Raw genomic sequence first — 27,551 nt, 5'->3', positions numbered from 1 at the left:
GCAGCCAAATCCACGGGGTTTGGGGCAGACAGAGGTAAAGGAAGGGAATACAGCCCATGTTGGAGAGGAGGTGGGGAAGAGAAATCCGATCCAGGGACGGCGAGACAGTGTTAACGCTAAGAAGTGGAGATTTATCAGCTTCCTTTTAACCTTTGCACATCTTCAGTCTGTGTAAATATACATCTGTTCTAAGATTTTATTCATTTTATTCCCACGTCAAACCAAAACATGAAAAGATAGCATGTCTTTGCACAAGTACAACACACCACTGCCCTCGGTGGAAAAACACCAGTTTACAACAGGATTACAACTTCATCGCGTATTTCCAACTTGCCCACAGCTAGAAGCTGACACGTAACAGCCACCACTGGAATTCTCACACCTCTGCAGATTTACAACAAAACCTCTCAACGCTGAAGAATCGGCTCAGCACTGAACACTGCTTGTTGGAGCAAGCGAGGTGTCAGAAGGCACATCTGCCTCCCAACGCTCCTAAAAGCAGCACTTGCATTTCTCTGCATCGCAAAAATGAGCGTATTTGGATTGGAACAGCACTTTTTTTCCTGCCACGGTCCATGCTGGCCCTGCCTGGTCACAACAATCCTCGAATCCTTAACGGTACAAAGGTCCTGCTAATTGAGGGAGGGAGTGAAGTTGCTGTTTTGAAACAATGAGCAGCAGTGTTCCAATAGCAAGCAGCTCCAGTTAACATGCCATCAATTCAATTTAGGCTTTTTTTTAGGGGAATGAGGTGCTCAAATGCTTTTTTTTAAAAAAAAAAAAAAAAGTTATACCCTCAGATTAATTTTTTCTTGATCTAGCTACTGGTCTCTGCTCCATAAACCACTGACCTTTAGGGGTGACTGAGGAGACCAATCTGACCATAGAGGTGCTAACACAATTTACAACAACCAACAAGCCAGGCATGTATGTAATTAATACAGGATTAGTAGTTCAAAAGAATTAGAAATGCTCTACGCGAATAAAAACTGGCTCAGGCTGCGGCTGTTGGATATGCCACAGCATAACCCAAAAACACCATGCAGCAGAGGAGCACCTGAACCGAAGGCAGGGACTGTTAAAGACACTAGGACACAACAGAGAGACATGATGAATTTTTCTCGGAAACAACCACTAATTTGGGTACCCACACAATGTTAGGGCACTTAAAAATTAACCAAGTCACTTTACACCATGATATTGTGGAAGGTGAACTAATGCACTAATTTTCTCTCCATCTTTTAGACCCCTTACCTCTAACATTGCAATATGAACATCCACGCTCCAGAGCTACAGAATATCAAGATGTGGAACAAGCTCAGACTTCATCATTAAGTAGAGTTTACTTATTCAGGGCTTGCTTTGCAGAGTCTGAGGACCTGTAACTCCCCAGAGACTTCAGCTGGCATCACAGGTGCTCAGCTTACATTTATGCTCCCTCCTTACATCTGTCCCCAATCTTGTCACACAGGCACAACGCAACGTTTTCAGTAAGGGATCTCAAAATGGAAATGTCAAAACATTTCAGCTCATTAAGAACAGCAGGACCTGGATTTTTATTTTTTTTTCAATCAAAAAAAAACCATAAATACATAATTTTTACTTACTTAATTTTTCCAAGATCTCTTCATCTGACATTTTTGGCTTTTTCTTTTGTTTTTCCGCGTTCCTGACCAGCATGTCAGATGCTGTCGTGCTGTTTTCCGAGGGAGAAGAAATAGGAGACGTCGCCGCATCTCTGGTAGGAGGAGGAAGGGGCTCTATCACAGAGCGAGTGTATATCTGATTTTGTTGAGGAAAAACATACATGTTAATAGAACTCAGATGAATACTTGAAGACTTCTGTTCATAGAATCATGGAATGGTTTGGGTTGGAAGGGAACTTTAAAGCCCATCCAGTCCAACCCCCCTGCAAGGAGCAGGGACATCTCCAACCGGATCAGGTTGCTCAGAGCCCCGTCCAACCTGGCCTGGAATGTTTCCAGGGATGGGGCATCTTATTGTTGTTCTTGTTGTCAGAGATGCATTTCTACAGCTGCTTTGTTAACAGCTAACATTACCAAGCAAGGACTCTCTTGTTCCCCCGACAACTAGGCAGGTGATAATACAAAGGTGCTCTGCTCCCTCCTCCTCCCTCCTGCTCCTGTGAGGAGTCACAGTCAAGACTCGACCATGACCGCAGCCGCGGGGGCAGAAGGAAGTATTTCTGCTCACGGATTTCGTGTGCTCGGGTCGCGGAGCTATCACAGGGGGTGGAGCTGCATCATCTTCATCATCTTCATCTTCAGACACCGAGGGCACTGCAGGGGTCTCAGAGACAGCCTTCACGTTCTGTATGTGGTTACACAGATAGCAAAAACTAAAATCCATTTGGCTTGTTACAAACAAATCGCAAACATTGGATTAAGCTCCTAACAGAGACAGCATTGAAGCAAGCACAGAAAAATAATAATCAGAACAAGCCAGTAAGTTACAATACCTGAAAAATTCAAACCCCAAAGATCCTGAGCCTTCCTGGGAGATGAAGGGACACTACCTGACACAACTATTCAGACAGGATTCAGTTCAGATATCAAACAAAAGTTTTCTAAGCGGTTAAAAAAAAATAAATAAAATCTGGAACTTCTTGCAATACTGTGATTAGAAATGAAAGTCACTTTTAACCTTTTAAATTTGAAACTGGATTTGAAGTTCCTGGCATCCTTTACACCATAAAAATTTCTAAATAAACTTGGCATGATCCTCAGCCCACTTGGACTAGTTCTGCTTGTGCATCACCAGTTCCCTAAGAGTGGCAGGGGAAAAGGTATTAAAATAAAGCTCTCTCTGAAAGAGGGGGAAAACAATGTAATATTTCACTGAACCTAGAATACCTGAAGTCACCAAAATCCTGATACATAACTGCTGAAGTGCACTTGACATAACACAAAAGCTTAGCCTGTTAAAAGCAACAGGAAAACACACCTATGGAATGGGAATTTCCTGAATATCACCAAAATTAAGGGTTCTCCAGTGCCTTCCAAAAAATCAGGCTATCTCAGCAGACTGGTAACTACCGCTTTTTTCAGGATTCACTTTAAAATCCAACAGCCTCAGAGGACTGACGTACAATGACATGTAATAACGAACAACAACAGAAACATTCTCCTTTTCTTTTTGCAGAGAGTACGAAACGGTCAGATCTGAACCCGCCGCCTCCGGAAGGGAGTAGCAAAAGCCAGCTCTAGATAACGGCACGGCAGTGAGAAAACGAGAGACGAGGGAGTTGTGGGTTTTTATGAATCATCTTAAATTGAAAGTTTGGTTTCTTCATTTCTTCTACGCGCATAACAGAAACGTTACAAAGGTTTTCAGCTCGCATCTCCTAACGAAGCAAATAGGGAGCGGTGCCTGCCCTGGGAAGGACAGAGTAAAGGTCAAGCAGAGAGGAGGAGAACCTTTTATTTCCTCTTCTGCTGGAGATTAGTTTGGTTAATCAACACTAATCTCCATTAGTTTTGGTCAATCAGATCTTGCAGGTTAGTAATTAAACTCTGTCAGAGCACAGATGTTTATAGAGAGATATAAAACCTGAAAAAGCTGTTATCAAATTCTAGGTACAGGAACAGATGGACTTCTATGAAAACAGAACTATTTCTGTTACTGAATTTCTATTCACTAATGAAAGTTTCTTCTGTCTTACTTGATTCTTCCCCAATTAAAGGAAAAAAAAGAGCAGCATGCCTTTTTAGGATAAATTTGCCTGGTTTTAAACATATATTCCCTATATAAATAAATATATATAGTTCAGACTTTTAAACACTAAGCAAACCATAAGCTTAGATGTAGCTAACGCTACATTATGCAAGTTTTTTAATCTCCAACCTTGAGACAGAATGTGAATGTAAGTCTTACCAATGTATTTGATGAAGTGTAATCTTCCGTTGATTTATCTGAAAGAGAAGGAGAATAATGTTGTCATAAATGAGTTGTAAATGCAGCAGCAACGGGGAGAGGAGAAAAGGAAAAGCTCCCTTCGGAAGGGGCATTACCTTCAGCTCCTCAGAACAAGGTGACATCTGGCAAGACACGGGAATAGGGGGTAAAAAATTCTGCAGACAAATGCAGGGGCCCCAGATCCCCGTGCTGCAGGAGGGCGGAATTTCCCAGAGCAACATCTGAATGAAAACTGTCCTCCATCCACATACAGAAAATATATTCAATGTGCTAAATCACCAGCAGAGGCATGGCAGATAGCCCAAGACCTGCAACACATTCAGTCTCAGCCACCTCAACTTCCTAGAATAGCAACAGAGGGCCTTATGAGTCAACTGGTGGGCTTCTTGTCTGACTCTTCAGGCTCATACAGGGAAGATTTGTGCTTTTATCCCTGCCTGGAGCCTTCCTAATTAATGCCACTTCAGGCTCTGTCCTCTTAAAAGCAGCAAAGCAGGGATCAATATTTAGAAAGGGAAGGAGTTAAAGCTGAAGGGGAAAAGGAGCAGTAGTTGCAGGAGTCCTCCAGTAGGCAGGTAATCCACACAAAGAACGCACAAAACCTTGAGAGCTTTGATTTTTAGAGGAATCCAGCCAGCAGTTATGAAGCACCTAGCAGGTGAGGCGTATTCCTCAACCATGGAACAGAGGAGCAGGGAGACCTTCACCCTCAAGCACGCATGAAGCAACATCCACACCCACACTAGAGACTGGTGCAGGATTTAGCTGCCTGGTTTTTCTCCAGGGATTTTTGTTACTGCGAATTCAACACCAACACTCTGGGATCAGTCTCCCAGATGCTGGCTGTAAGCTTCAGAAAACCTACTTGGTTTGGGGATTTAGCCAGTTGACTGACCTCCTCTTTTGCAGCTATGCTGGGCATCAAGATTAACAGAACAGCATTTTAGAGCAAGAAGGGTGCTTGAGCACCCAGAGAATCTCACTCACATTTTCCTTGAAGAAAGGACTCGATGAAATGAAAGAAACTGCACACGCAGTGACTAATGGAAAGCTGGACAAAGCAGCTGTATGTGATGGTCACCGCGTACCTGTGAAACTCATGTACTTCTGGCTGTTGGAGATCTTCTTTGAGTTGTAAAACTCCAACACGTCCAGCACTGCCTGGGGGTTTTTCTTCTGCTCCGACTTGGTGATGTTGGAAGTCTGCAGTAAGCGCGCCCATTGCTCCGGCATTCCCTGCGGGGAGTTGTAGCTCGTTAGCTCACAGTCAGCCAAACGCGGTTCACACGCACACCTGCCACGACAGTTCTGCCACACAGTTTCTGGGGTTACTCAGTGCTGGGAGGGAAATAGGAAGAAAACAGGAGAGGAAAGGAAAAGAGGCAGTGGACCAATACCTTCCTAGCCACTGTCTGTGTTACAAGTCACATACTCTAAGGAAACATGGACATGTTAGAAAAAAATCACAGGGTCCTGGGCAAGACCCACATCATTTGAAGACCAAAACTCAAACTACAGAAAGGAGCAGACCCAAATCCTGCAGTTCAGGAACAGCCTTAAGCCAAAAAAAAAAAAAAAAAAAAATCTGTGCACAGGTATACACATTATTTACCTATAGCCAAGTAAGGCTATAGAAGCGACATACACTGTATAGCATCTAGCGCCATGAACATGCAAGACTCATTTGGGTCTTCTTGTAGCACTACAGTTAAAATCATAATACTGTAGAATGGTTTGGGTGGGAAGGGACCTTTCAAGCCCATCCAGTCCAACCCCCCTGCAAGGAGCAGGGACATCTCCAACGACATCAGATTGCTCAGAGCCCCGGCCAACCTGGCCTGGAATGTTTCCAGGGATGGGGCATCCATCACCTCTCTGGGCAACCTGGGCCCGTGTAAAAAAAGTTTTCCTTTGATAAAAGGATTTTTTCTTTGATAACTGTGGTTTGGTGCCTATCGTAACCAGAGCTGGGAAAGCAGAGATGTTAACCTCGCATGTGAAGCTCAGAATTTCATTGCAGGGACATCACTTCAGCCAGAAAATGAATACATCTAGATTATAATCTGACTTGTGCCTTTCATCACCAGCAAGAATGACAGTCTGTGTAGATGAAGTGGCAAGTGACTGGGATCCTTTATCAATAAAGTTACCCTCCCTGTTCAAAAGGAAGGCTGGATACATGGCTCGGGTCATGCCCCACCGGTACCTCTACGTTAACTCGGGCAAATCTAGAGGCTGACATGCAAAACACAACTGTACACAGGATTCAGGTTAGGAGAGCAAAGTCCCTGAAAGAGAAGCATATTAAAGACAGGAAAAACAGCTTGCTCACAAACAACTTTGGCTGCTATTAAATACTATCTCATAATCAAATCAAGAAGAATAACATGATGAAATACAACTCTGTCTTCATAGTATTTTGCATGTCAATTAAAAAAAAAAAACCATAAAAGCATCTGACATTTAGCCTTAGGGCAGCACATCCGCATTCTGTCATAAACAGTCATGCACAGTTGTGTGTCTCCTAAAGGGGAACTCTCAGAGCCTCACTTTTACAGACTACGCTGTAGACCTAATCCACTTCTAGAAGAGGAGAAGACAGGAAGGGAAGACAGCTAGACCATATTTTGCTGTCCACATCAGCCAAAAAACAGGAAAGGAAAAGTTTGCTGGCAGCCTGGGCTCCTGGGACGAGCCAAGTTTGACAAACAGTCTCTCAGCAGGAATTAGCGGGTAACCTCTGGAGATGTGTTTTAAAGCAGATCAAACCAGATGATGGTAATAGCCTTTCCAGCATTACTACATAAAAGATTAATGGGTCCTGGCTCCTCGCAGCAGTAAGCCAAACCACAGAGTTCTCTTCTCCTCCAGATTCACTTACTGTGAATTCTCCCGTGACTGCATCAAACCCCACATGAATTGTGTGTTCAAAGTCTGAAGGGAGGGAGATCTCTGGCCGCTCTTTCTCTTTCTTTTTATTCGCTGGAAGAGACAACAACAACAACAAAATCCATAAATCCATCAAGAATTAAAATCTCCCCAATAGCTTCCTATTTATCCACCCAACCACATCTCCCTTTGCTGGTTATAGGATTTCAGTCTAGGGCAGACAAACAGCAAGTTTTAAAACTTTGTTACCTCACTTTAGAGCAGCCACAGTGAGCTGACAAGACAAATCAAAGTCCTGTAACACAGGACAAGCGTAAGACAAGGAAAATAATATTTTGAAGATGTCAAGTATCAGCTGGTAGGGCTGGACTGAATAGCACAAAAGGGATTTACCCAAAATGTTCACTCAGACTCACACAGGTCAGAGCCAAAAGCACTACAGTGGCAGGAAGTGGGAGCCATACAGCTTTTAATATGTTTTTTAATTCGTTGTCTGAAGTAACTTTTAAGAAAAATATTACGTGCTGTCAAATACACACTCATCACTCATATTTAGACATGGACAAAAATTAACTGCAAATATAAATTGCTTCCTTCATCCTCAAAATAGTTTACAACAAAAGCCAAGTATAATGTGTGCTTCTGCTACAAAATCTTATATGAGCAAAACCATTTACGTTTTCCTGCTCACAAAATGAACTAACCGTGGTTTTAATAAGCTTTGAAGACAGAGCAAGAGGGTAGACTCTGGCAGGTGAGAAGCAGAATTCATGAAGAAACCACAAAGGAAATAAATCAAAGCAGATGCGCCCTGCAAATTTTCAAGTCAGGTCTTTAAACAAGATGACCATTATGTCTTGGATTAAGTTCATCCATATTCATGATGTATTAAGGACTCCACCTTCCTTTTAATATTGACAATACTCAAGAAATTGAGCTCAGTTCAAGGAAGAACCACGTTCTACTTGGATTTGCTGTTGCTTGCAGTTATAAAATAAGCAGAGCCAGGAGAAGGTGACTAAACCACTTCTGGTTCCCAGCTGCTACCTTTTGTATCTGAAGCCAAACAGAATTTGTTTCGTGGTTGACATTCCCCAGTGCATTTTTGGCAACACGAATGCCAAACCCCAGGTACTTCACAAACCTCTGAGGCTAACGCTCAATAACTCAATTATTTAAAGCACTGCTGGTGTTTAGTTGCGTAGAGATGGTTGGGGCTTGACCCAAAGGAAAGATGGGGAGAGACTCTTCAGTAGGGCCTGTTGAGATAGGACAAGGTGTAATGATTTCAAAAATAGAGGCAGACAGATTCAGATTAGACATTAGGAAAAAAAGTTTTTACACTGAGGGTGGTGGAACACTGGCCCAGGTTGCCCAGAGAGGCGGTGGATGCCCCATTCCTGGAAACATTCCAGGCCAGGTTGGCCAGGGCGCTGAGCAACCTGAGCTAGTCAAAGATGTCCCTGCTCCTTGCAGGGGGGTTGGACTGGATGGCCTTGAAAAGTCCCTTCCAACCCAAACCCTTCCATGATTCTATGATTTTATCCTGTTTCCTTCAGTGCCGGCTCTGGCACTGCTCTCTGCATCATTACAGAGTTACTGTCACACGGAGTAATTTTGGAGAAAGAAAAAGGCTCAGCTGCTCCATTTGGGACACAAAGATGGAACAGATTGTTTTCAATCCCTCTTTCAAACAGAAGGGGATGGGGGAAGCTGAATTGCAGAAGAGCAACAGGGTTGCCAAGGGGAAGAAGAAGAGAAAGCGGCAACGCTGGAGGAGCGATCGCAGAGGGGGAAGCTGGAAGGAGCCAGAAGCAGCTGCTGGTTAGCAGATGGTGAGCATCTGCAGCCAAGGAAGGAACAAGCAGCTGCAGCCAGCAGGTATACAGAAAAAGCTGCATGCGTTAGCAGTGGATGGAAAGCAACAGGAAAAGAGAGGCAGAGAGGCACCATATTCTGTAGGCTGTCGACAGGATCAGGCCATTTCTCCAAGCCAAAGAGCAAAGCTCAGCCTAGAAGCCCATCACTCAGGTGAGGAAGAAGAGGGTACGTGTACTAGCACCACTATGCAGGAGAGCTGCATGCATGATGCACACCCACACATGGTCCAGGACAACCGCCACAGCAGATTTGAATGTATCCCTAAAAAAGCTGGAGGGTATTATGTTGCTATCCAGAAGTCAATACACTTAAGTGGTGGTTTTGTTTTTTTTTTTATTTTTTATTTCTACATACAGACAGCCGCACACCCCAATTCCAGCAAGCTTCTCTGCAACCAACTGCTCCAGCACCCAATCAACCAGCAAACTGAGATGACTGGTGACTGTTAACTTATCCAAACCAGGAGATGATGGCCTGAACGAGCCTCAGTCACACAGAGCAGTAAAAATCCATTCCGGAAGGGCTGATTAAATAACATAATGGTCACATTAACACTCCGGCTCCCTGTTCATGTTTGACCCACAGGTAGGGAGTTTCAGTACGGCTAGACTGCAATATGGAAACAGGAGGAGATTCTTCTGCATTAATGTTGGTTTCATATAGAATAGAATCACAGAATGGTTTGGGTTGGAAGGGACCTTCAAAGCCCATCCAGTCCAACCCCCCTGCAAGGAGCGGGGACATCTTCGACTAGATCAGGTTGCTCAGAACTGCTTCAGATACCTGAAGCCGTTAATGTTCTCTCAATTATCTCAGTTTCCTGCAACCATTTCCTACAGCATCTCAATCCTTTGCATCTTTCCTGACTCTCAACACCTCTTTGGGACAGCTACCACAAACTCCCACTAAAACCACTTTGCCTCAGCAATAACGTTACAGCAGGTGGGACCAAAATTGCTCTGTACACTTTTTAAAACCTGCTTGCCTGCCACACTCAGGGTTTTACAGCACCCAGACTGAATTCATCATCATGTGAACACACATGAAGCTGGTACAAGAATTCAGAGATTTTTCTCCAGCAGTCTCAGAGGACAATGAACTTCAGAAGCTTTTGATCCAAAATCTGACACATATAAAAGCTAAAACACATTAAACCATTAATAACATAATTGCTTTTTGTAGCAGACATTTGTGTCATAGTGGGAGGTATAAGACAAAAAGAATTAGAGACGGGCACTCCCAGTCTTGCTGAACACTTAATCCCCCTCTATAGAGATTATACTACCCTTGCAATGCCTCAAAAAGCCTTGAAGAATCTTAAATTTAAAAAAAAAAAAAAGAGAAATCCTATATCTGTTGAAGAAGGCAAGTGCTTTACTCCCATAAATACCGCACCATGTTCTCATTCAAAACCTCATATGTTTGATGCTGTTACAAAAGCCACTCAAAGTTTCCTTATGATGCTCTGGCAACTTCACCCTTCATGGTGAGACATCGTGCTTCCTAGTTGCAGCTGAAGTGGTTGGATTTGAGGTGTATGGACTTGATGGATGGACCACTCAAGGGATAAGGAATTGGCTGGATGGCCACACTCAGAGAGTGGTGGTCAACGGCTCAATGTCCATGTGGAGACCGGTCACGAGTGGCGTCCCTCAGGGGTTGGTACCGGGACCATCCCTGTTCAACATCTTTGTCGGCGACATGGACAGTGGGATAGAGTGCACCCTCAGCAAGTTCGCTGATGACACCAAGCTGTGTGGTGTGGTCAATACGCTGGGGGGGAGGGATGCTGCCATCCAGAGGGACCTGGACAGGCTGGAGAGGCAGGCCCGTGAGAAAAAGTTTAACAAGGCCAAGTGCAAGGTCCTGCACATGGGTCATGGCAATCCCAGGCACAAAGACAGGCTGGGCAGAGAATGGATTGAGAGCAGCCCTGAGGAGAAAGACTTGGGAGTGCTGGTGGATGAGAAGCTCAACATGAGCCGGCAATGTGTGCTTGCAGCCCAGAAAGCCAACCACATCCTGGGCTGCATCCCCAGCAGCGTGGGCAGCAGGTCGAGGGAGGAGATTCTGCCCCTCTGCTCCGTGCTGGTGAGACCCCCCTGCAGCGCTGTGTCCAGCTCTGGAGCCCCCAACATCAGTCCAGAGGAGGTCATGAAGATGCTGAGAGGGCTGGAGCAGCTCTGCTGTGAGGCCAGGCTGAAAGAGCTGGGGCTGTTCAGCCTGGAGAAGAGGAGGCTCTGGGGAGACCTGATAGCAGCCTTCCAGTGCCTAAAGGGGGCTGCAGGAAAGACTTTTGACAAGGGCATGTAGTGATAGGACAAGGGTTAATGGCTTTAAGCTGGTGGAGGGGAGATTTAGATTGGATATAAGGAAGAAATTCTTCGCTGTGAGGGTGGTAGAGCACTGGAACAGGTTGCCCAGAGAAGCTGTGGATGCCCCATCCCTGGCAGTGTTCAAGGCCAGGCTGGATGGGGCTTTGAGTCCTGGTCTGGTGGAAGGTGTCCCTGCCCAGGGCAAAGAGGATGGAACAAGATGATCCTTAAGGTCCTTTCCAACCGAAACCATTCTATGATTCTATGAAATAAGCCCATGAGCCCATCCTTAAGCATACTGAGATGAGAAAGGTCTTCTCCGCTGGCAAGGTTGAGTAAAATGCTCCCTCTGTCACCACGGAAAGGGCTCCTGGGTGCTGCAAACTCTCACCTCGTGGGTAAAACCCTGCCTTTGTGCAAAGTTGCAGCTGAGCTCAACAGAACTCAGAGGAGCCAAATGTGCCACATTCAAGCCAAACTCATACCCTCAACTAGGAGGACAATGAGCCCTGAGCCCAAGAAACTTTAGATGTTCAGAACTCCTGGCAAAAGCAACAAGTCACTCAAGCTCTGCATCCATTTGGATGGGACCCACCCAGTATTAACCCGACAGGGTTTTTAAATACCAGTTTTGAGGTTTAGGCTGGGACAGAGGAAACCAGGACTATAAATTACATCCTAAATTTTGCAGGCAGAGCATGACACCTCCAGAGCAGCCCGGCAAGGGTACATAGCTCAATGGAAGTGAGCAAACATATACAAGGCCCAGGATTTAAGTCCTAAGTGTCCTTTACACCACAGCTCTGTTCACGCACAGGGGTAACGCAACGGACAAAGACACTTCCCAAAGTGCCTGCAGCTAGAACTACCCTTCTCGACCCAGCGACACGTAAAAGATGCCCTCAAGATGTCCCCTTTTGTTGGTCTCCCCTCTGATTCGGGCCCACAAACTCTTTAACAGGTCTGTCGCCTGCTCTACAGCAGGACTCCACGAGTTTGGGCTGCACCTTTGCATAAAGCACAACTCCTTCACCATCTTTCCCAGTTGTCCTTCGTAAAGTGCCCATTCCAGTACTATTCCCCGCCCAGAGTGAAGGGCTACCGCTTCTCCCGAGGGATTGACAACGTCAACTTCAGCAGCTCTCAGGACATAGCACAAAAGTCTGTATTTGCTACCAAAATTAACCTCCGAGCATTTTGGATCTTCACTGGCTCTTTGCAACCCCAGCAGAGGTTGAACACAAATCACTGGCTTCCCTGAGGAAGGATCCAAAGGTCATGGATCTGCCCCAAATGACATTCCTCTCACTGGAAAACAGCTCCCCTTTTAGTCCAGCCAAAACGACGAACAACGCCCAAATTATTTCAGGGAATTTCACTAACGTTTAAGCAGCAGGAGGCACTGGAAATTCAGTTGTCATCATGAGATCAGGAAAAGTTTCCATAAGATGAAAATCAACCAATCTGAAGCGAAGGTGACAGCGTTAAAGGTATTTTTTGCTCGACAGAAGGACAGAAGCAACCATTCTCATTTGGGCAGGTGTAATGCAACAGAAGGCTCTGTTGGCCTTGGCTAAACAAAAATCTCTCACGTCTCGAAGCATCTGCCACGTTGGCCAATCTTCAGTAAACGCAGGCATTTTCAAACTGGGGGCAGCCTGTCTGCCGATTTTACTGAACCGTTCGCTTTTGCGGCTCTCCTGTAAAATCCTGTCCAAACCAGCATTTCAGGTTGTATTTCTTTTTCTCTCTCATAAATCTCAGGTCATTCCTTTGTTCTCTGCAACCTGCTGACCCTAGAGATTTAAAAACCCCACTCCCTTAAGTAAGCCGACACAAAAATCCTGCAGCTCTTTAGGATTAACACTCACAATGGCAAGTTCTAACCAAGACCCAGCAAACTTTTAACGTGGAGTTCATGGGTTTCTGAATTGCAGAATCAAAAATCCATGTTTGTAAAACAATCCAAAAGTGCTGAAGGTATCATATAACAAGGAATGTTGCGGTGTTTTGTAGAAAATGATGTAGATCTTGCTTATTATTTAAATTAGAGGAAGCATCACTCCAATTAAACTTTTTGCTAACAAAAAATTAAGGAGGCAGTCTCCCTCCTGAAGCCTAGGAAGTTGAAGATACCCAGGCTTGACTTCAGTTCCCCAGCATTCAGATACCATTGCTACGCAGAGTCTACAAAAAGTTGATGTATTAGAAAGAGGAATTTTCAAAAATAGGTCAGATATAAAAAGAAACCAGCACATATTAGGGGATGGAGATTTTTCTTCTTATACCACTTCAAAATATTCATATGAGAGAGAGGGGTTTTTAAAATAGCCTGATCTTAAAAATTAGAATTTCATGTACAGTTCGCAGTTCCTATCTCCATTTCCATCTGTTACAGTCCCTAGAACAGGACAAAATTCCTTCAGTTTGCAAGAAATGTGCAAGAATTTGCAGTAACAGATTATTCTTAACAGCAAGGAGACAACGCCTGACCCAGACACTGGAACAGACTAAGTGACCATGTAGTGACATATGACAGGCCTGGCAGGAGATGGCCTGGTAGTCACGCTTAACTCAAATTACAACAAATTTAAAACAACAAACAAGCAAAAGATCTCCCTCTGCTCCCTACCAAAGGAATTGCCAATGGTTTTAAATGGGTAGCTTGTAATTAGTACAAAAATTTATGATTTTCAAGACCATTAAGGACAAGTCAGGCTGGGAAGTGGCAGAGCTAGTCCCAGCATGCAGGGACACTCTTCTCATAATTTAAGAGGAGGGAAAAGAAAAAAAAAAAAGAAAAAAGTGCAAAACAGTAAGCAGGATGGATTAAATGTGGCAGGATTAATAATTAGAAAAAATAGAACCACAGCCAGCACCTTACATACCCCAAAATGACCAAGACAGTTGTGCAGGAAACAAACACACGACATTTTTCTAAAACGTAAACCATTATTAAGCATCAGGTGCTTAACTAAGGTCATGGAGAGCAACAGTCATAGAATCATAGAATGGTTTGGGTTGGAAGGGACCTTTAAAGGCCACCCAGTCCAACCCCCCTGCAAGGAGCAGGGACATCTCCAACCACATCAGGTTGCTCAGAGCCTCATCCAGCCTGGCCTGGAATGTTTCCAGGGATGGGGCATCCACCGCCTCTCTGGGCAGCCTGGGACAGTGTCTCACCACTCTCATTGTAAAAAAATTTTTCCTAATATCTAGTCTAAATTTACCTCCCTCTATTTTAAAACCATTATAATCAGACAAGAGTTTTATAAGAAGTGACAAAACACCGTACTTTTGTCTCCTGGTAAAATAGATCGGTAAAATCGGTCCTTCCTTTTCTTTTCTTCTGGGTTGGGAGGCAAAGGTTTTGAGCCATGGTTTAAAGTCCCAGGATCTTTGCTTCCCGATCCAATCATAGTGCTGGTATTTCTCATCGGAGGAGCTGGCGGTTTGTCTTCTGTTTCAACTCCATTGTTAGACATCTTCAGTTGAGGAGGCCGTTACTAGGAATAAGACAAAGAAAAAAGAAATGAGAATTTATTTTTTGTAAACTAGAATCACACACTGTCAAATAAAACACAAGAAGGTATTTGCAGGCTAACCTCACAGTAACACAGACCAAGAGTCAGCACAACAAATTCTACTCAAGTTCCAAATTTTTTCTGTTCACAAGATGATGTTCAAGCATTTCAGTTATTGATCATCAAGAAAGGCCCATTTCCGGATACGGCCAAGAAAACCACGGAGCAGAAGTGTAGACTGGGAAGAAAAAGCAGTAAATCCCTGACACCCAAGAGGGGTCAACAAGTTGCCAAGGCCATGAGACCTCTCAGATCCATGCTAGTTCTACGAAAATCGGGAGCTGTACCCACGTCATCTCAGACACAGCGCCGCGGCCCTCGCTACTCCCAAGACCGGCCCTGGTCTTTCCGCGGTAACGGCGCACTTCAGGCACAGTTCAAACCGCCAGAAAAACTTGACTGCATTTTGTTCTGTTGGAAGGGTCAAAGAAAACTAGATCCCCAACACACACGTAAATCCTTAAGTAAATAATCCCTGCTGTGTGGATTTAAAGACGGAAGCTTTGGAACAGGGTGATAGATTATTCTGCAAAAACCAGCTTATTCCACCCAAAGGAGATCAGCATTACTCCAGACAGAGCCTGGCTGCAGCGAGATCCTTCTGGAAACTGGAATTCGTCCTCATTCATCGCAAAAAAAAAAAAAATTAGGAGTTAACTGGAGGGCAAAGACCAAAGCAGGAACAGTTTCTGTTTGGGTGCTAAAAGCAGTTCAACAGCTTGACGAATTTCACAAGCAGTAAGGGAAGATGTTTCGCTCAGAGAGAGTTATTGAGTGGCAGAAAGTCAAGAGCAGTTTGCTCCCCACAAGTGAGAAGTCCGGTTTCAAAGCAGAGATCACTGCTGGCTTCCAGGGAGCTGCTTCTCCACAGGCTAGACTCAGAGGAACCACACTGGCTCCACTCCAAACAGATCCCACAACCACACGGCGATCCTACGACCACACAACACCACCTCGCCTGTCTTCAAAGTCTTCTTTGGCCAAACTACTGATGCTTGGTATCAACTGGAAAGATGTGGACCCAGGGCACGGTGGTCTCACAGCTGCAGGGAGTTTAGAAAGGCAGAAGACACTCAGCTGCAACGTGTCAGACTTCGCTGAAAGCAGCGGTTCCCTAGCTGTGCCTACCAAGCCATGGCTGGTCTGCAATTCCACCTGCTTCACTGGGTTCCCAGTTTCTTCATGCTTGCTCTGGAACAGGAGGGCTGGCAGTACTGTTACTGCTTTGGATAAGCCTTCACAGCCAGGCAGCTTTGCAAGAGGTCCCAGTTCCGCTTTCTCCCAACACAACTGTGCAATGGAATTCTACGCCACAGACTAGCATTTGGGGTATTGATTTTAACGGTGGGACGGTTTTGGCATTTGGGAGGGGCAGGGGGAAATTAGCTGTGCATTTGTCCGGGCGTGTTCTGGCATGGCATCTCCTACCACCCACTCTTCAGCCTCATGCCATTTCCCAGCATAAAGCGGAGCAGACAGCTGGAGCGCCAGCCACGAAGTGACGCAAACGACTACTCTCCTGTTTAAGCAGCGGGGAAAAAAAGTCTAAACTAAAATCCAAACGGCGAATTTGGCAGCCACTGCTGCGCACGTATCTTCCGCAACACGAAGATATTGAGGCCTCGCTGCCAGGCGTGGCACGTGGCAGTGTCAGTGGCACAACTAAAGCATTTGAAATGGCGTAAGTTGAAGCGCCACGCGAGAGCTGCGTTCTTCACATCGACACTTATTTAACCACGAGAAAGCAAAGTGCTAGGAACGCGCTAGGAACGCTGCAAATAGGGACGCAGAAATGAACGCCAGCAGCTCCGTGCCTGCCAAACGGCCCCCTCCCCAGCAGCAGGCACCACGTTTGCTGCTGCAGCGCCCTGCTTTACCCCACAGGGGTTGGAATAAAGAAACATCCAAGGATTCCTCCACCAGCCAGACTTTCTGGAGCTGCAGGCACGGCTGAGATGGCAGGGGAGACTGCCTCATTTTTGGGTCCCTCTCCTGCCAAGCGGAGGTGAGCGTCGGTGCTTGCTACCTGCTGTCAGAGGCACAGGACTGAGCAGGGGATGGAGGAAAGTTCACTGTCTCAGGGAACGGATGCAACACCAGATGGAAGGGCAGTAGAAGGAAGAGGACAGAGCAGCACATGGCTCCAGGCTGGAGAAAAAGAAGTGAGAAGAGGAAGAAACCTCCCACAGATTACAGGCAGAGGCTGGCCTAGTGCTGGGGGAAGGAAAAAGAACATAAACAGACAGAAAAAAAAAAAACAAAAACAAAAAACCACCACCAGGAAAACATAAGAAAAAACCTCTGGATGTCAAGCATCCTCACTCTCAGTTCCACCAGTGCAAAACCCCAGGGACATCTGCTCACTGTTTCTTCAACATAAGAGGGTTTTTCAAAATCCCTCAACCAGAAAGGATAGCGCACAATGAATCACTGGTTTACTGCTGGGCTAGAAACGCTGGCAGTCCAAGCTCTTGTTTATCTTACATTATTCACTGAATGAGCAAGTAACTGCTGAGAAGTTCCGTAGTTTAACAAACAAAACTGTTTTACATCTGTTTGATAGCTGCCACTTTCACGTGGGCAAAGCCTGCAGTACACCCTCTCCTTTCTTCTCCATCGTGCAAGCTCCTAGACCTTCTCCCTCAAAGCCTTATGTTTGGAATCACAAGAGCTATTTGACCTGTTTGGAGACGAGGAGCAAGAGAAATCCTTGAACCCACAAAATTAAGGGGCTGGTTCTACAGAAGTTATCCCCTGTAACAGCAGCGCTATCCTAGAGGCTTCCCAAAAGCCTTTTCCCTCTGCATATTTAAAGGGAAAACCAAAAACCTGCTTACATGAGTCCTCCCACAGTGATACAGAGACACAGTCTGTCCCTAAACTCAACATCATTGTATTCGAAACTTCTGTTGGCTTCAAAGTTTGTGGATTAAACTCTGTCCTGACAGAATTAAACCCACCTCCTCTAGGACCCCGAAGCACAGAGCCATACCGAGCGGTTACAGAGACGGCCGTCTCCCTCACCGCTGACGGTGCAAATTCTCCCTTCCTAAAATAATCTCCAGCCAATTCACACGTAAGCAGGCTTTAAACAACCTGCCTTGTGCAGGCTCTGCTCAAATTCAGGGCACCAGGCGCTTGTTCACTGGCCGGCGTAACATCAGCATTGTGATGCTGGAGTGAGTCGCTCTGCTCGGCGCAATCCATCCTAATGGGAACGCAAAGCGTCGCCGGACGGAGTTACTTCCTTCTTCACACCAGCACGGCTCTGCTTTGAGAAATTAATCTTAGGTTTCCACGGTATGATGAAGTGAGCAGTGGAAGCAATGAAACAGCACATGAACTTTTCAACCAGAGTCAGGTGGTTGAACTACTACATATATTAAAACTACTACTACATATATTAATACTACTTCTACTACATATATTAAAACACCAGCACTCAAACCAGACCCCACTAGGAAGGCAGAGCCATGATGTAGGATTATTATTCCCTTCTGGGCCGCACGGGCGCATTGTCTGCTCATATTGAGCTTCTGGTCCACCATCACTCCCAAGTCCTTCTCCTCAGGGCTGCTCTCAATCCATCCCTGAGAAGAGGGACTTGGGAGTGCTGGTGGATGAGAAGCTCAACATAAGCCGGCAACGCGCCCATGCGGCCCAGAAGGCCAACGGCATCCTGGGCTGCATCCCCAGCAGCGTGGGCAGCAGGGCGAGGGAGGGGATTCTGCCCCTCTGCCCCGCTCTGGTGAGACCCCCCTGCAGCGCTGCGTCCAGCTCTGGAGCCCCCAGCATCAGAAGGACGTGGAGCTGCTGGAGAGGGTCCAGAGGAGGCCACGCAGATGCTGAGAGGGCTGGAGCAGCTCTGCTGTGAGGCCAGGCTGAGAGAGCTGGGGCTGTTCAGCCTGGAGAAGAGGAGGCTCCGGGGAGAGCTGAGAGCGGCCTTCCAGTGCCCGAAGGGGGCTACAGGAAAGATGGGGAGAGACTCTCCAGTAGGGCCTGTTGTGATAGGACAAGGGGTAATGGTTTCAAAATAGAGACAGGTAGATTTAGATTAGATATCAGGAAAAAAATTTTTTACGCTGAGGGTGGTGGGACAGTGTCCCAGGTTGCCCAGAGAGGCGGTGGATGCCCCATCCCTGGAAACATTCCAGGCCAGGTTGGCCGGGGCTCTGAGCAACCTGATGTGGTTGGAGATGTCCCTGCTCCTTGCAGGGGGGTTGGACTGGATGGCTTTTGAAGGTCCCTTCCAGCCCAAACCATTCTATGATTCTATTTCTACAGCCATTTGGGAGTACTGAAAGTTCAAGCTGTTTCAGCACACAGTACTTATGAAAATAAAAGTTTTATTACATACTGCAACCTGTGACTGCTGTAAGTCAAGTTCCAGCGGCCTTCAAATGCTTCCTGCCCCTCCCCATCAACTTTCGAAACCCAGAAGCTGAATTAGATTACCCCAGCCTCAACAGAGCCAAACAGCAGACCTGACAAATGCTCGTTTCACACCTTCCAAAAAACTTCTGCAGACAGGAAGGAGCGACAGACAACCACGCGCAAGGGGACAAGAGAGTCAGGAAACCACCTGGCAGTTCAAGACAGAGCAAGTGGAGGTACCAAGCAGAAGACAGCACCCACCAGTGCCAACAGCAGTTCAGAGTCCACAGACCTGCGCAGGTCTGCCGATCTGCGTTGCGTAGATATGCCTCAAATCGTTAAGTTTATGCCTGCAGCTCTCCTGTAGTACAGGGAAAGGCCCCTGAGCCGTTCATCTAGCAGAGTGAGACCCCAACATATGTGGAGCCTTCTGGCACTCCTGTGCGTAACACACATACAAGAAAAAATTTAAAAAAAGAGAACAAAGATCCTCTATTTATGTCATTTTTCCTTCTGGTAAACCACATCATTTCAAACCCGATGCTCCACGCCGAACTGTAAGTTTCTGTCAAGCTGGTTGTGTTTTCATTCCTTCGCTTAGCAAGCCAGGCAGATGACTGATTGCTAAAACAGAAAGCAATTTGAAAGTCAGAGGAGCTGAAACCTACGCTACAGTAGATGCCACAAAGATAACTGTGTCCAACGCATACTAATTGCTGGAGCCAAGACAAAAACTCATAAAAGAGCCATCTATAATTCATGCAGTCTGGCAAGACAGTAGCTGTACGTTACTCACTACGACTTGGAGATTAATAAACAAGAGAGGGGGAGGGAGATGCTCAGGAACTGTTTTCCTTTCTGCCTACTATCAGAAGGAAATATTTCCAAGATGCAATTTTTCTGCTGTTACCCAGGGTGAAGAAAGGGTGTCTTGCCCACAAAAAAGGCTGAAGTCTTGGCCTTTAATTGAGTTGATCCTGATCAGATCAAGCCTGCCCCAGCAGAGAATCATAGAATCTTTAAGGTTGGAAAAGATCTCTAAGATCATCAAGTCCAACCACCAACCTAACACCACCATGACCATTAAACCATGTCCCAAAGTGCCACATCTACACGTTCTTTGAACACCTCCAGGGATGGTGACTCCACCACTGCCCTGGGCAGCCTGTTCCAGTGCCTGACCACTCTTTCAGTAAATACATGTTTCCTAATATCCAACCTAAACCTCCCCTGGTGCAACTTGAGGCCATTTTCTCTTGTTCTGCACCCTTCCACTCCATGGCTGGAGATTGCTCGTGCACACACACAGATAAAAATCTCCTCCTTCCTCCTTGCACGGCCCCGGCGGGAAGGAGCAGGAACCGTCCCATGCTCTGTCCAAACACACTGCAAGCAGCTGATTCCCTCATCGAGTGTCACATTTTCATCCAAATCCCAGCCGAAAATTAACGTCTGAGTTTACCAGCTGGGTTTCAACACAAGATGAAGAGACATTCATTCATTTTTTCTTTATTATTTCACATGGGACTAAGTGTCAAACACAGCCTCACACTGACGGAAAGGCACCCCACAAGTGTTCCACCTGAAAAGGAGGCAAGAGGTGTCCTTTTCCTCCACCCGACAGCGGATGGGATCTGGGACACATGCTGTCCCAGAAAAGGGCAGCAGCAACACACCCCCTGAGGGAGGACAGACTGATCGTCACATTTAGAGGTGATTAAAAAAAGAAAACAGAAACTGTAGCATCTAGCAGTCTCCCCAGCCAGTCACTGCACATCTGAGCGCTGTGCAAGTGTGCCAATTAAACAAAATACAGTCAAGGGCAATCAGTGCATCAGCCCAGATCCAATATTTACATGTGAATTAAAAAAAAAAAAACCTCCAGATTTTCATAAAGTTCTAATAAATAAAAAATTGCAAACCAGCTGTGTGTGCTCATCTGTCTTTAGAATTTACTTGTTAGACCCTGCCGGTGCCAACATCACCTAGAGATGCAGGTGAAATTGCTAAATTAAATGAAACAATAATCACTATGAATAAGTCCACATTTAGAAGAGAACGCATCCACTGCTACAGCCGGAGTGGGTGGGTGTGAGGAGGGGGAAGGGAGACACTCCGGTGGCAGACGGCCAACTACCAGTTGCAATCTCGCTCCGCTGCCAGCGTTATTTCCATAGTGCTAGACACGAAGGATGATTGACCAGTTACAACCCAACAGGGATGCTGGGGGACTCCATGGCTTGGAATTTTAAAAGTCAAAAGACTGAAGGGTCCTTTTAAAAAAAAAAAGCCTTTAATTCAACCCCAGTTGTTTGGGCTGAATGCAAGAACTGCTGGGTCGGATACCCCAGCCCATATTTTGCAGGGGGACACGATGCCACCGCAGCAGGTACGACTTAGAATCATAGAATGGTTAGAGTTGGAAGGGACCTTCAAAGCCCATCCAGTCCAACCCCCCTGCAAGGAGCAGGGACATCTCCAACTAGACCAGGTTGCTCAGAGCCTCATCCAGCCTGGCCTTGAACATTTCCAGGGATGAGGCTTCCACCACCTCTCTGGGCAACCTGTTCCAGTGTTCTATAACTCACATCGTAAAAAATTTTTTCCTAATTTCCAATCTAAATCTACCCCCCACTATTTTAAAACCATTACTCCTTGTCCTATTGCAACAGGCCCTACTAAACAGCCTCTCCCCATCTTTCTTGTAGCCCCCTTGAGGTACTGGAAGACCGCTCTCAGGTCTCCCCGGAGCCTCCTCTTCTCCAGGCTGAACAGCCCCAGCTCTCTCAGCCTGTCCTCATAAGAGAGGTGCTCCAGCCCTCTGATCATCTTTGTGGCCTCCTCTGGACCTTCTCCAACTGGTCCATGTCCTTCTTGTGTTGGGGGCTCCAGAACTGGACATAGTACTCCTAGGAGTACTTCTGGGCAGGAGAGCTGCAAAATCTCTTCCTCTTCACTGATATGCTTCTAAAGAAAAGCCTAATTATAATCGCTCGATTCCTAGCAACGAGTGAAAGGAGAACTCTGCTTTAAGTTAAGGAAGCTGCTTTCTGTTTTGTTTTAAATAACCAAGGCCCAGCTTTTGCCAGCCTCCACGGCATGGGCCCATGCCACGACCGCTGCAACAGCAACCCAGACACGGAGGGTTTCAGCAGCACCGAGGCAGGTCAAGCCCCTTCCACCAGATGAGGCTTGAATCCAAGACTGCAGAGAGGCAACATCAGCTTAAACTGCCCTGCTTCATCTTAACTTTGGCTGTTCTATGCATAACTGGCAGCGTCAGGCACTAACCGTTTGGCAGTCAATGCCAGCTACGCCCAAGCTCCAGGAGCACACGATGAACTCACCCAACTCGCGCTCCAGTTGGCTAGCTCAAGATTTGAGAGACCAGATCCTGCTCTTCCCACCCCTGGGCAGCTCGTTTTGACCTAGCACTTACCCCATTCTAACAACAGTTTTAAATAGCCCAAGAGAAATAAATTTAATCTATATTTTAAAAAAAAAAAAAAATCCTAGCTGAGACAGAAGGAACCAAAAGTATCATTTTCAAAACTTCTCAGCCCACAAATCATGCTCCACATTTCCTCATCTGCAGAAGTGTTGTCTCTCCTCCCCCAGCTACGTGCCCGAACAAGCCAGTTCGCTGTCGCAGATGTCAGGACCGGCTCCGTTCTCCAGCGCCGTACGGAGCAGCCTTGGCTCTGGTTCCACTTTTGCGCACAGGAAGGCAGGGCTTCAACTGCACAAGTCCAAGGAGAGACTGGAGTCGGAGCTTGCTAAGCAGGGTGGGAAAAAATAAAGGCCTCTTATGTCAAAGCATATCCAAAGCAGGTTTCCTGAAGGAAATGCATGTTCCAGAGGAAACGACTAGATGCAGCATAAAAATATATATATATATATATATATATTAACCCACACAGTTAAACATATCCCTGTGTTTAACATCTCTAAGTTCCTTGGCTCTAAATCCAAACTGCACATTAGCAGCAACAGCAAGCAGCCGAACCGTTAATCACTTTTCCATTCAAAAGTTCGCAATCCGCAAGAGGAACGTAGAGCACAGGGCTCAGAATTAAGCCCCGCTATCCCTTAATGTGGGATAATCCCTAGGACAATGTATTCACGTTCTAAATACACACAGGTATCTGTGAAAACGCAGCATCTACGCACGCACCTCGTTAAACGCAGAGATTTGACATCTGCTGTTCGGCAGTGGGAGCAAGAAAAATGTCAGGAAACCAGAACGTTGTCAGGTCAAATCAACAACATCCCACAGGCACGGAGGACACCGCAATGCAGTGGTTTGCAAAAAGCCACAGCACGAAAACAGCAGAGAGTTTGCATTAACCTGCCAAAGGTGAGTTTTTCTGAGAAGAGACACGAAGACGGAAACCGATGTTCTTAGGAGCCAAACTCATCCAACTCCTTTCTCGCTGGGAAACTCAAGAGCAAGAAGACAACACGAAACTCATCCGACTCCTTTCTCGCTGGGAAACTCAAGAGCAAGAAGACAACACAAGCATCGTTAGCTGATGAACCCATCCGAGAGCCTCAATTAGACGGAGGGGGAAATGCCACAACAGTTCAGCGCTAATTGGAAATGCAAACATTTATCATCAGAGTGGCGCTCGCTCCTGTGTGTAGCTCCATTGTGTTCACGGCTGCTAACGACAGTAGGAAGCTCTGTGCTCCATGGAATTTATGTAATGACTGGCAAAGCTGTCACATTCCCTTAATTGCTGGCCAGGATTTTCATCCTGGCAGTCATTTTCAATTAAAGGAAATCATAAAGATTGCTTCAGTTTCACATTGCTTTGTTAAAGTTTTGGTTCTTCTTCAAAGCTAGGGAGATATGAAGGATGAATAATTCTCCCAGGACAGAACAAGCTCTGCATCAGCTTTTTCCAGACAAATGGAGTTAAGAGACAGGGAAGCATGGTCAAATATCCAGAATGAAAAAGCTAATTTAGCATCAGTAAAGACAAACAATTTGAGAACTACACAGAAATCAGCTTCAAGTTTGCAATGATGACTCCTTCAAGCATGATACATGTAACGTTCTAAAAGCAGTTCATTTAAAAGGCAAAATGAAAAAGCCTGAGGTAGCTTAGGGTTTCCACCTAATTGAGCTTTCACAGTAGGGCCTCCTTGGCCGATGGAGCATCGCCTCTGTGTTTACGATGATACCCCATCTAGCAAAATGCTCTGCTGTACCCAGCTCATCATCCCAGTACGTACAGAAGCAAGCACGGCGAGCGTACTGTGGCAAGGTCTCGTGTTCCTAGACTTCCTTACTGGTACCAAATGGACCGCAGAGCATTTGCTAGTCCATTAAGAATCCTCATCGTTTAATTTAACGAGCGGCAGTTTGCTTTTAGGAGGTACCATCAGGCCTTTTACCACATAATTTACTCTGATCCCAATCAGACTGTATGTACAGAGAGAAAAGAAAGCTCTATAGGACTGGGACAAAGGATCTGCTGCTTCTGCAATGTATCACGACACAACTCTGCATTAGCACTCAGTTAAATAAAGCCCATGAGCCAAGTGAACTATTTTTACTCCATTGAATAAAAGGAAATGTAAGAACATCACTTATTAGAGTAGCAAGCCCGTTTTAAGGCACTATGTAATTAGGAGTAGGAGTTAATAACAGGACCAGAAATAGCAGGCAAGGTTTTCCTCAACATCTTTCTGCAAGTCTTTCAGGGGCATGGATCTTCTTATCCTGTGTTCTTGCTATGATTACCTAAGCAGCTTTAAGTAGGTTGCACGGATCTTCAATTCTACCTATTTAAGCCTCAGTTTAAACCTCATCGGTCTCTCTCACGAAGCAGCAACATCGGCTGCAGCCACAAAACCCGATCCAGCAGAGACCCATCGAGCTCCTCTGCGCAGCCCTGTCAGCATCTGCAGCAAGTGACTTGCTTCTTTCAAGCCAATTCCCAGTGGACAAGCATCTACATCATAAAATTAGCAACCATATGAACCGCAAATTCAGCAGAATTTGGATTTCACTGATGGATGGACTACCAGTACGCATGTTTGATTCCTCTCAAGACTGCTTTGTCAGGTTGGCTGCACCTCCCCTCTGTACTTAAAACGCTAAAAACCATTTTACGGTCACTACTGAGCAGCCGAGAAGCTCTATAGACACTGTTGTAGCTTTTCTAAGTGCTAGCCAAAACTCACCAGATTTGCAAAATGAAGACAACCACCAAAGACCGATGTTCTGGGAAGCCGTATGAGTCAAGGCATTTCGTTCAGTACAGCATTCCCTCCCATCGCTGCTGTCACCTTGCAAGTCACCTTGCTGAAGTCCCAGGGCTACTTCACACTAAGGTCATCGGCCTCCCTGTGAGAGCACAGCGTGCAGCAGATCAAGATGTGGTTTTCTGATCATCCCTCCTTACTTCTAACAATTAAGATTCAAGGATGTTCACTACCAGCACGCTCTCGCTAACTCGCCATAACCCTAAAGCTTCCTCTGTGTTCAGATACTCAAACCAATCCTCATCTCAGCATCCACCCCAGGTTACCTGCTCACACTCCCTCTCTCTCCTATAGCAAATCCAAAGCAAGAGAGCGTAAAATGAGATATTCTAAATTCCATACCTAGCACATTACCATTTCGCCTCTCACCTTTACAGTAACAGCTCTGTTTGCTATAAAACTCAGGGCAGTCAGTTTTGGAACGAGCTATTTCACAGCCCACAAGAAATCTCAGCGTTGGTTTCCGAGCACGCTCAGGAGGGACGCATGGGACTGCACTTCCCAAACCAATTTTGCCCCATCCACTTTCTGGCATTTACACCCTGCCTCACGTAAGCGCTGCCTCCCTCCTTCCCGAAGCTCAGATTCGTACGCTCATCGCGGCACGACCGCACTGACTCCCCTTTTCCTGATCTTACGCTCCTCGCAGAGCGACGCGGTGAAGTGAAATACGCTGGCTGTGGGAAAGGGAATCCTGCAAATCCACTCAGAACAGAGCACGACCTGATGGCTTAAGTCAACTGACTCCTTCACAAGCCTGAGGTTGCTTCTTCCACTCTTTTTTCCCACGCCGGAGCTGAATTTTCCTCCCTTCCCGGTTATTCTCATACTGCTGGTATTTGCAGGTGCTGATTCACAGCCTCCCAGGATACAGACATTTGGCTGCATTTATTTTTAAGAAAAGTCACTTCAGGCTGGAAATAACTGTTGTTTTTCTTTGAATGCTCTTCAACGTATATCTAGTTTTACCTGAGGAGCTTAAATATTCTGCTTTAACTAAAGCCTCAATGTTTTATCAGTCTCTGTTGCTCTATTAAAATATTGTAAAATAGATGTCCAAATTTGTGGCCTGCCATTGTGCTAGGTCACTTTTAGCTTTAAAAATAAGTTGGATTTGAGCCTAATGTATATTCTTTAAACTTCTAACATGGTTTTCATTTACATACCCATAGGTGAAACTTCCCCTGAGAGTTTAAATCCCTAATACAATTAAAAATCTGCAAAAACCTAATGCTTCGTTTCTGACAAAGGTGAACAGAGATCTCTCAAAGAGAAGTGGTCAAATCCCAAATTTTGACTCCTTGAAATGGGCTCTCAACAAGCAGCCCTGAGCAGATCAGCCCACAAGGCTGTCATTTTAATAAGTTATCAGCAGACAGCTTCTACCTTAAGATTTGAGATGATGTACCGTCTCCAGCCCCTGCTCCGCTGGCTCCTAACCTTCTCTCCCCTACAGAGCATCTGGGTATTTCCTTGGAGATTCATTAACTGCTCCTTCCCCCAAGGCAGAGATTATTGGCATTTTTCTCAGACTACATTTCTAAACTTTTAAAAGACCTGTCAGGACAGAGAAATAAATAAATATCAAAAAACACCAATTCATCATTCTCTCTGTCAAGACACCGCAGGTAAAGAGAAGACCCAAGTTTTGGCTAATGTCTTCAAAGACCATTTTCTATCTTGCACGCCTGCATACAATTTACCCAGCATTTCACACTCTCTCAGTGTCAGCATCCTCAGAGGGACAGGGTGAATTATAATACCGGTATCTCTAATTGAGGAGGCAATTAGACCAATAACAACAAACCAGAGTCGAATGTATACTCAAAACAATCTGGTTAGAATTCTATTTTAATTAAAAATCAGTCAGATAATCCTGTTATCCCAAGGATTGCTTTAGGCGTGGTTCCAATCTAGCACTTTTTTTTTTTCTTTAATCTTTCAGTTCCTCACCCAGAAAGGGATTGAAAAAACACTGTAAACTACCAGAATGGTCCTTTCTGTACAAGTTCCTCTCCCAGTTTCTCAGGAAGATAGAGAAATAAATCTTCCAATGTCAGTCAGGCACTTGCTAAGCCACTTAAAAAAAAGAAAGGAAAAGAAAGTCAATAAAATAAAATAAGCATACAATAAATACAGTTTTCCCATTCTTCACTCCACTACCTGCAAACATCGCCTCAAAGAGCACCTCTCGTTTCCTCCTATTTGCACCCATCGCCTCCTTCGTCAAAAAGTAACACGCGCCTCTTCTACAGCTGCACAACTTACATGATTTCAATTAAAAAAAAAAAAGAAATAT

The 27,551-nt window shown here is 45.6% G+C and overlaps 1 protein-coding gene across 3 annotated transcripts in view; it reads right to left on the bottom strand.

Moving 5' to 3' along the window:
• The window catches only part of PAK1 (p21 (RAC1) activated kinase 1), a 77,890-nt gene that overhangs the window by 18,141 nt on the left and 32,198 nt on the right, over positions 1 to 27,551 (bottom strand). For all 3 annotated transcript variants that reach the window (XM_086739725.1, XM_086739724.1, XM_086739726.1), the window contains exons 2-7: positions 14,317 to 14,527; positions 6,818 to 6,918; positions 5,025 to 5,172; positions 3,895 to 3,932; positions 2,215 to 2,331; positions 1,608 to 1,782 (exon numbers count right to left, since the gene is read on the bottom strand). In XM_086739725.1, coding sequence (XP_086595851.1) covers positions 1,608 to 1,782; positions 2,215 to 2,331; positions 3,895 to 3,932; positions 5,025 to 5,172; positions 6,818 to 6,918; positions 14,317 to 14,506 — 769 coding nt within the window. In that variant the 5' untranslated portion in view covers positions 14,507 to 14,527. The remainder of the gene's footprint in view (positions 1 to 1,607; positions 1,783 to 2,214; positions 2,332 to 3,894; positions 3,933 to 5,024; positions 5,173 to 6,817; positions 6,919 to 14,316; positions 14,528 to 27,551) is intronic.

Source organism: Chlamydotis macqueenii, chromosome 1, assembly GCF_036417535.1.
Source record: "Chlamydotis macqueenii isolate bChlMac1 chromosome 1, bChlMac1.mat, whole genome shotgun sequence".
NCBI lineage: Eukaryota > Metazoa > Chordata > Aves > Otidiformes > Otididae > Chlamydotis > Chlamydotis macqueenii.
This window is presented reverse-complemented; position numbering and strand designations above follow the sequence as displayed.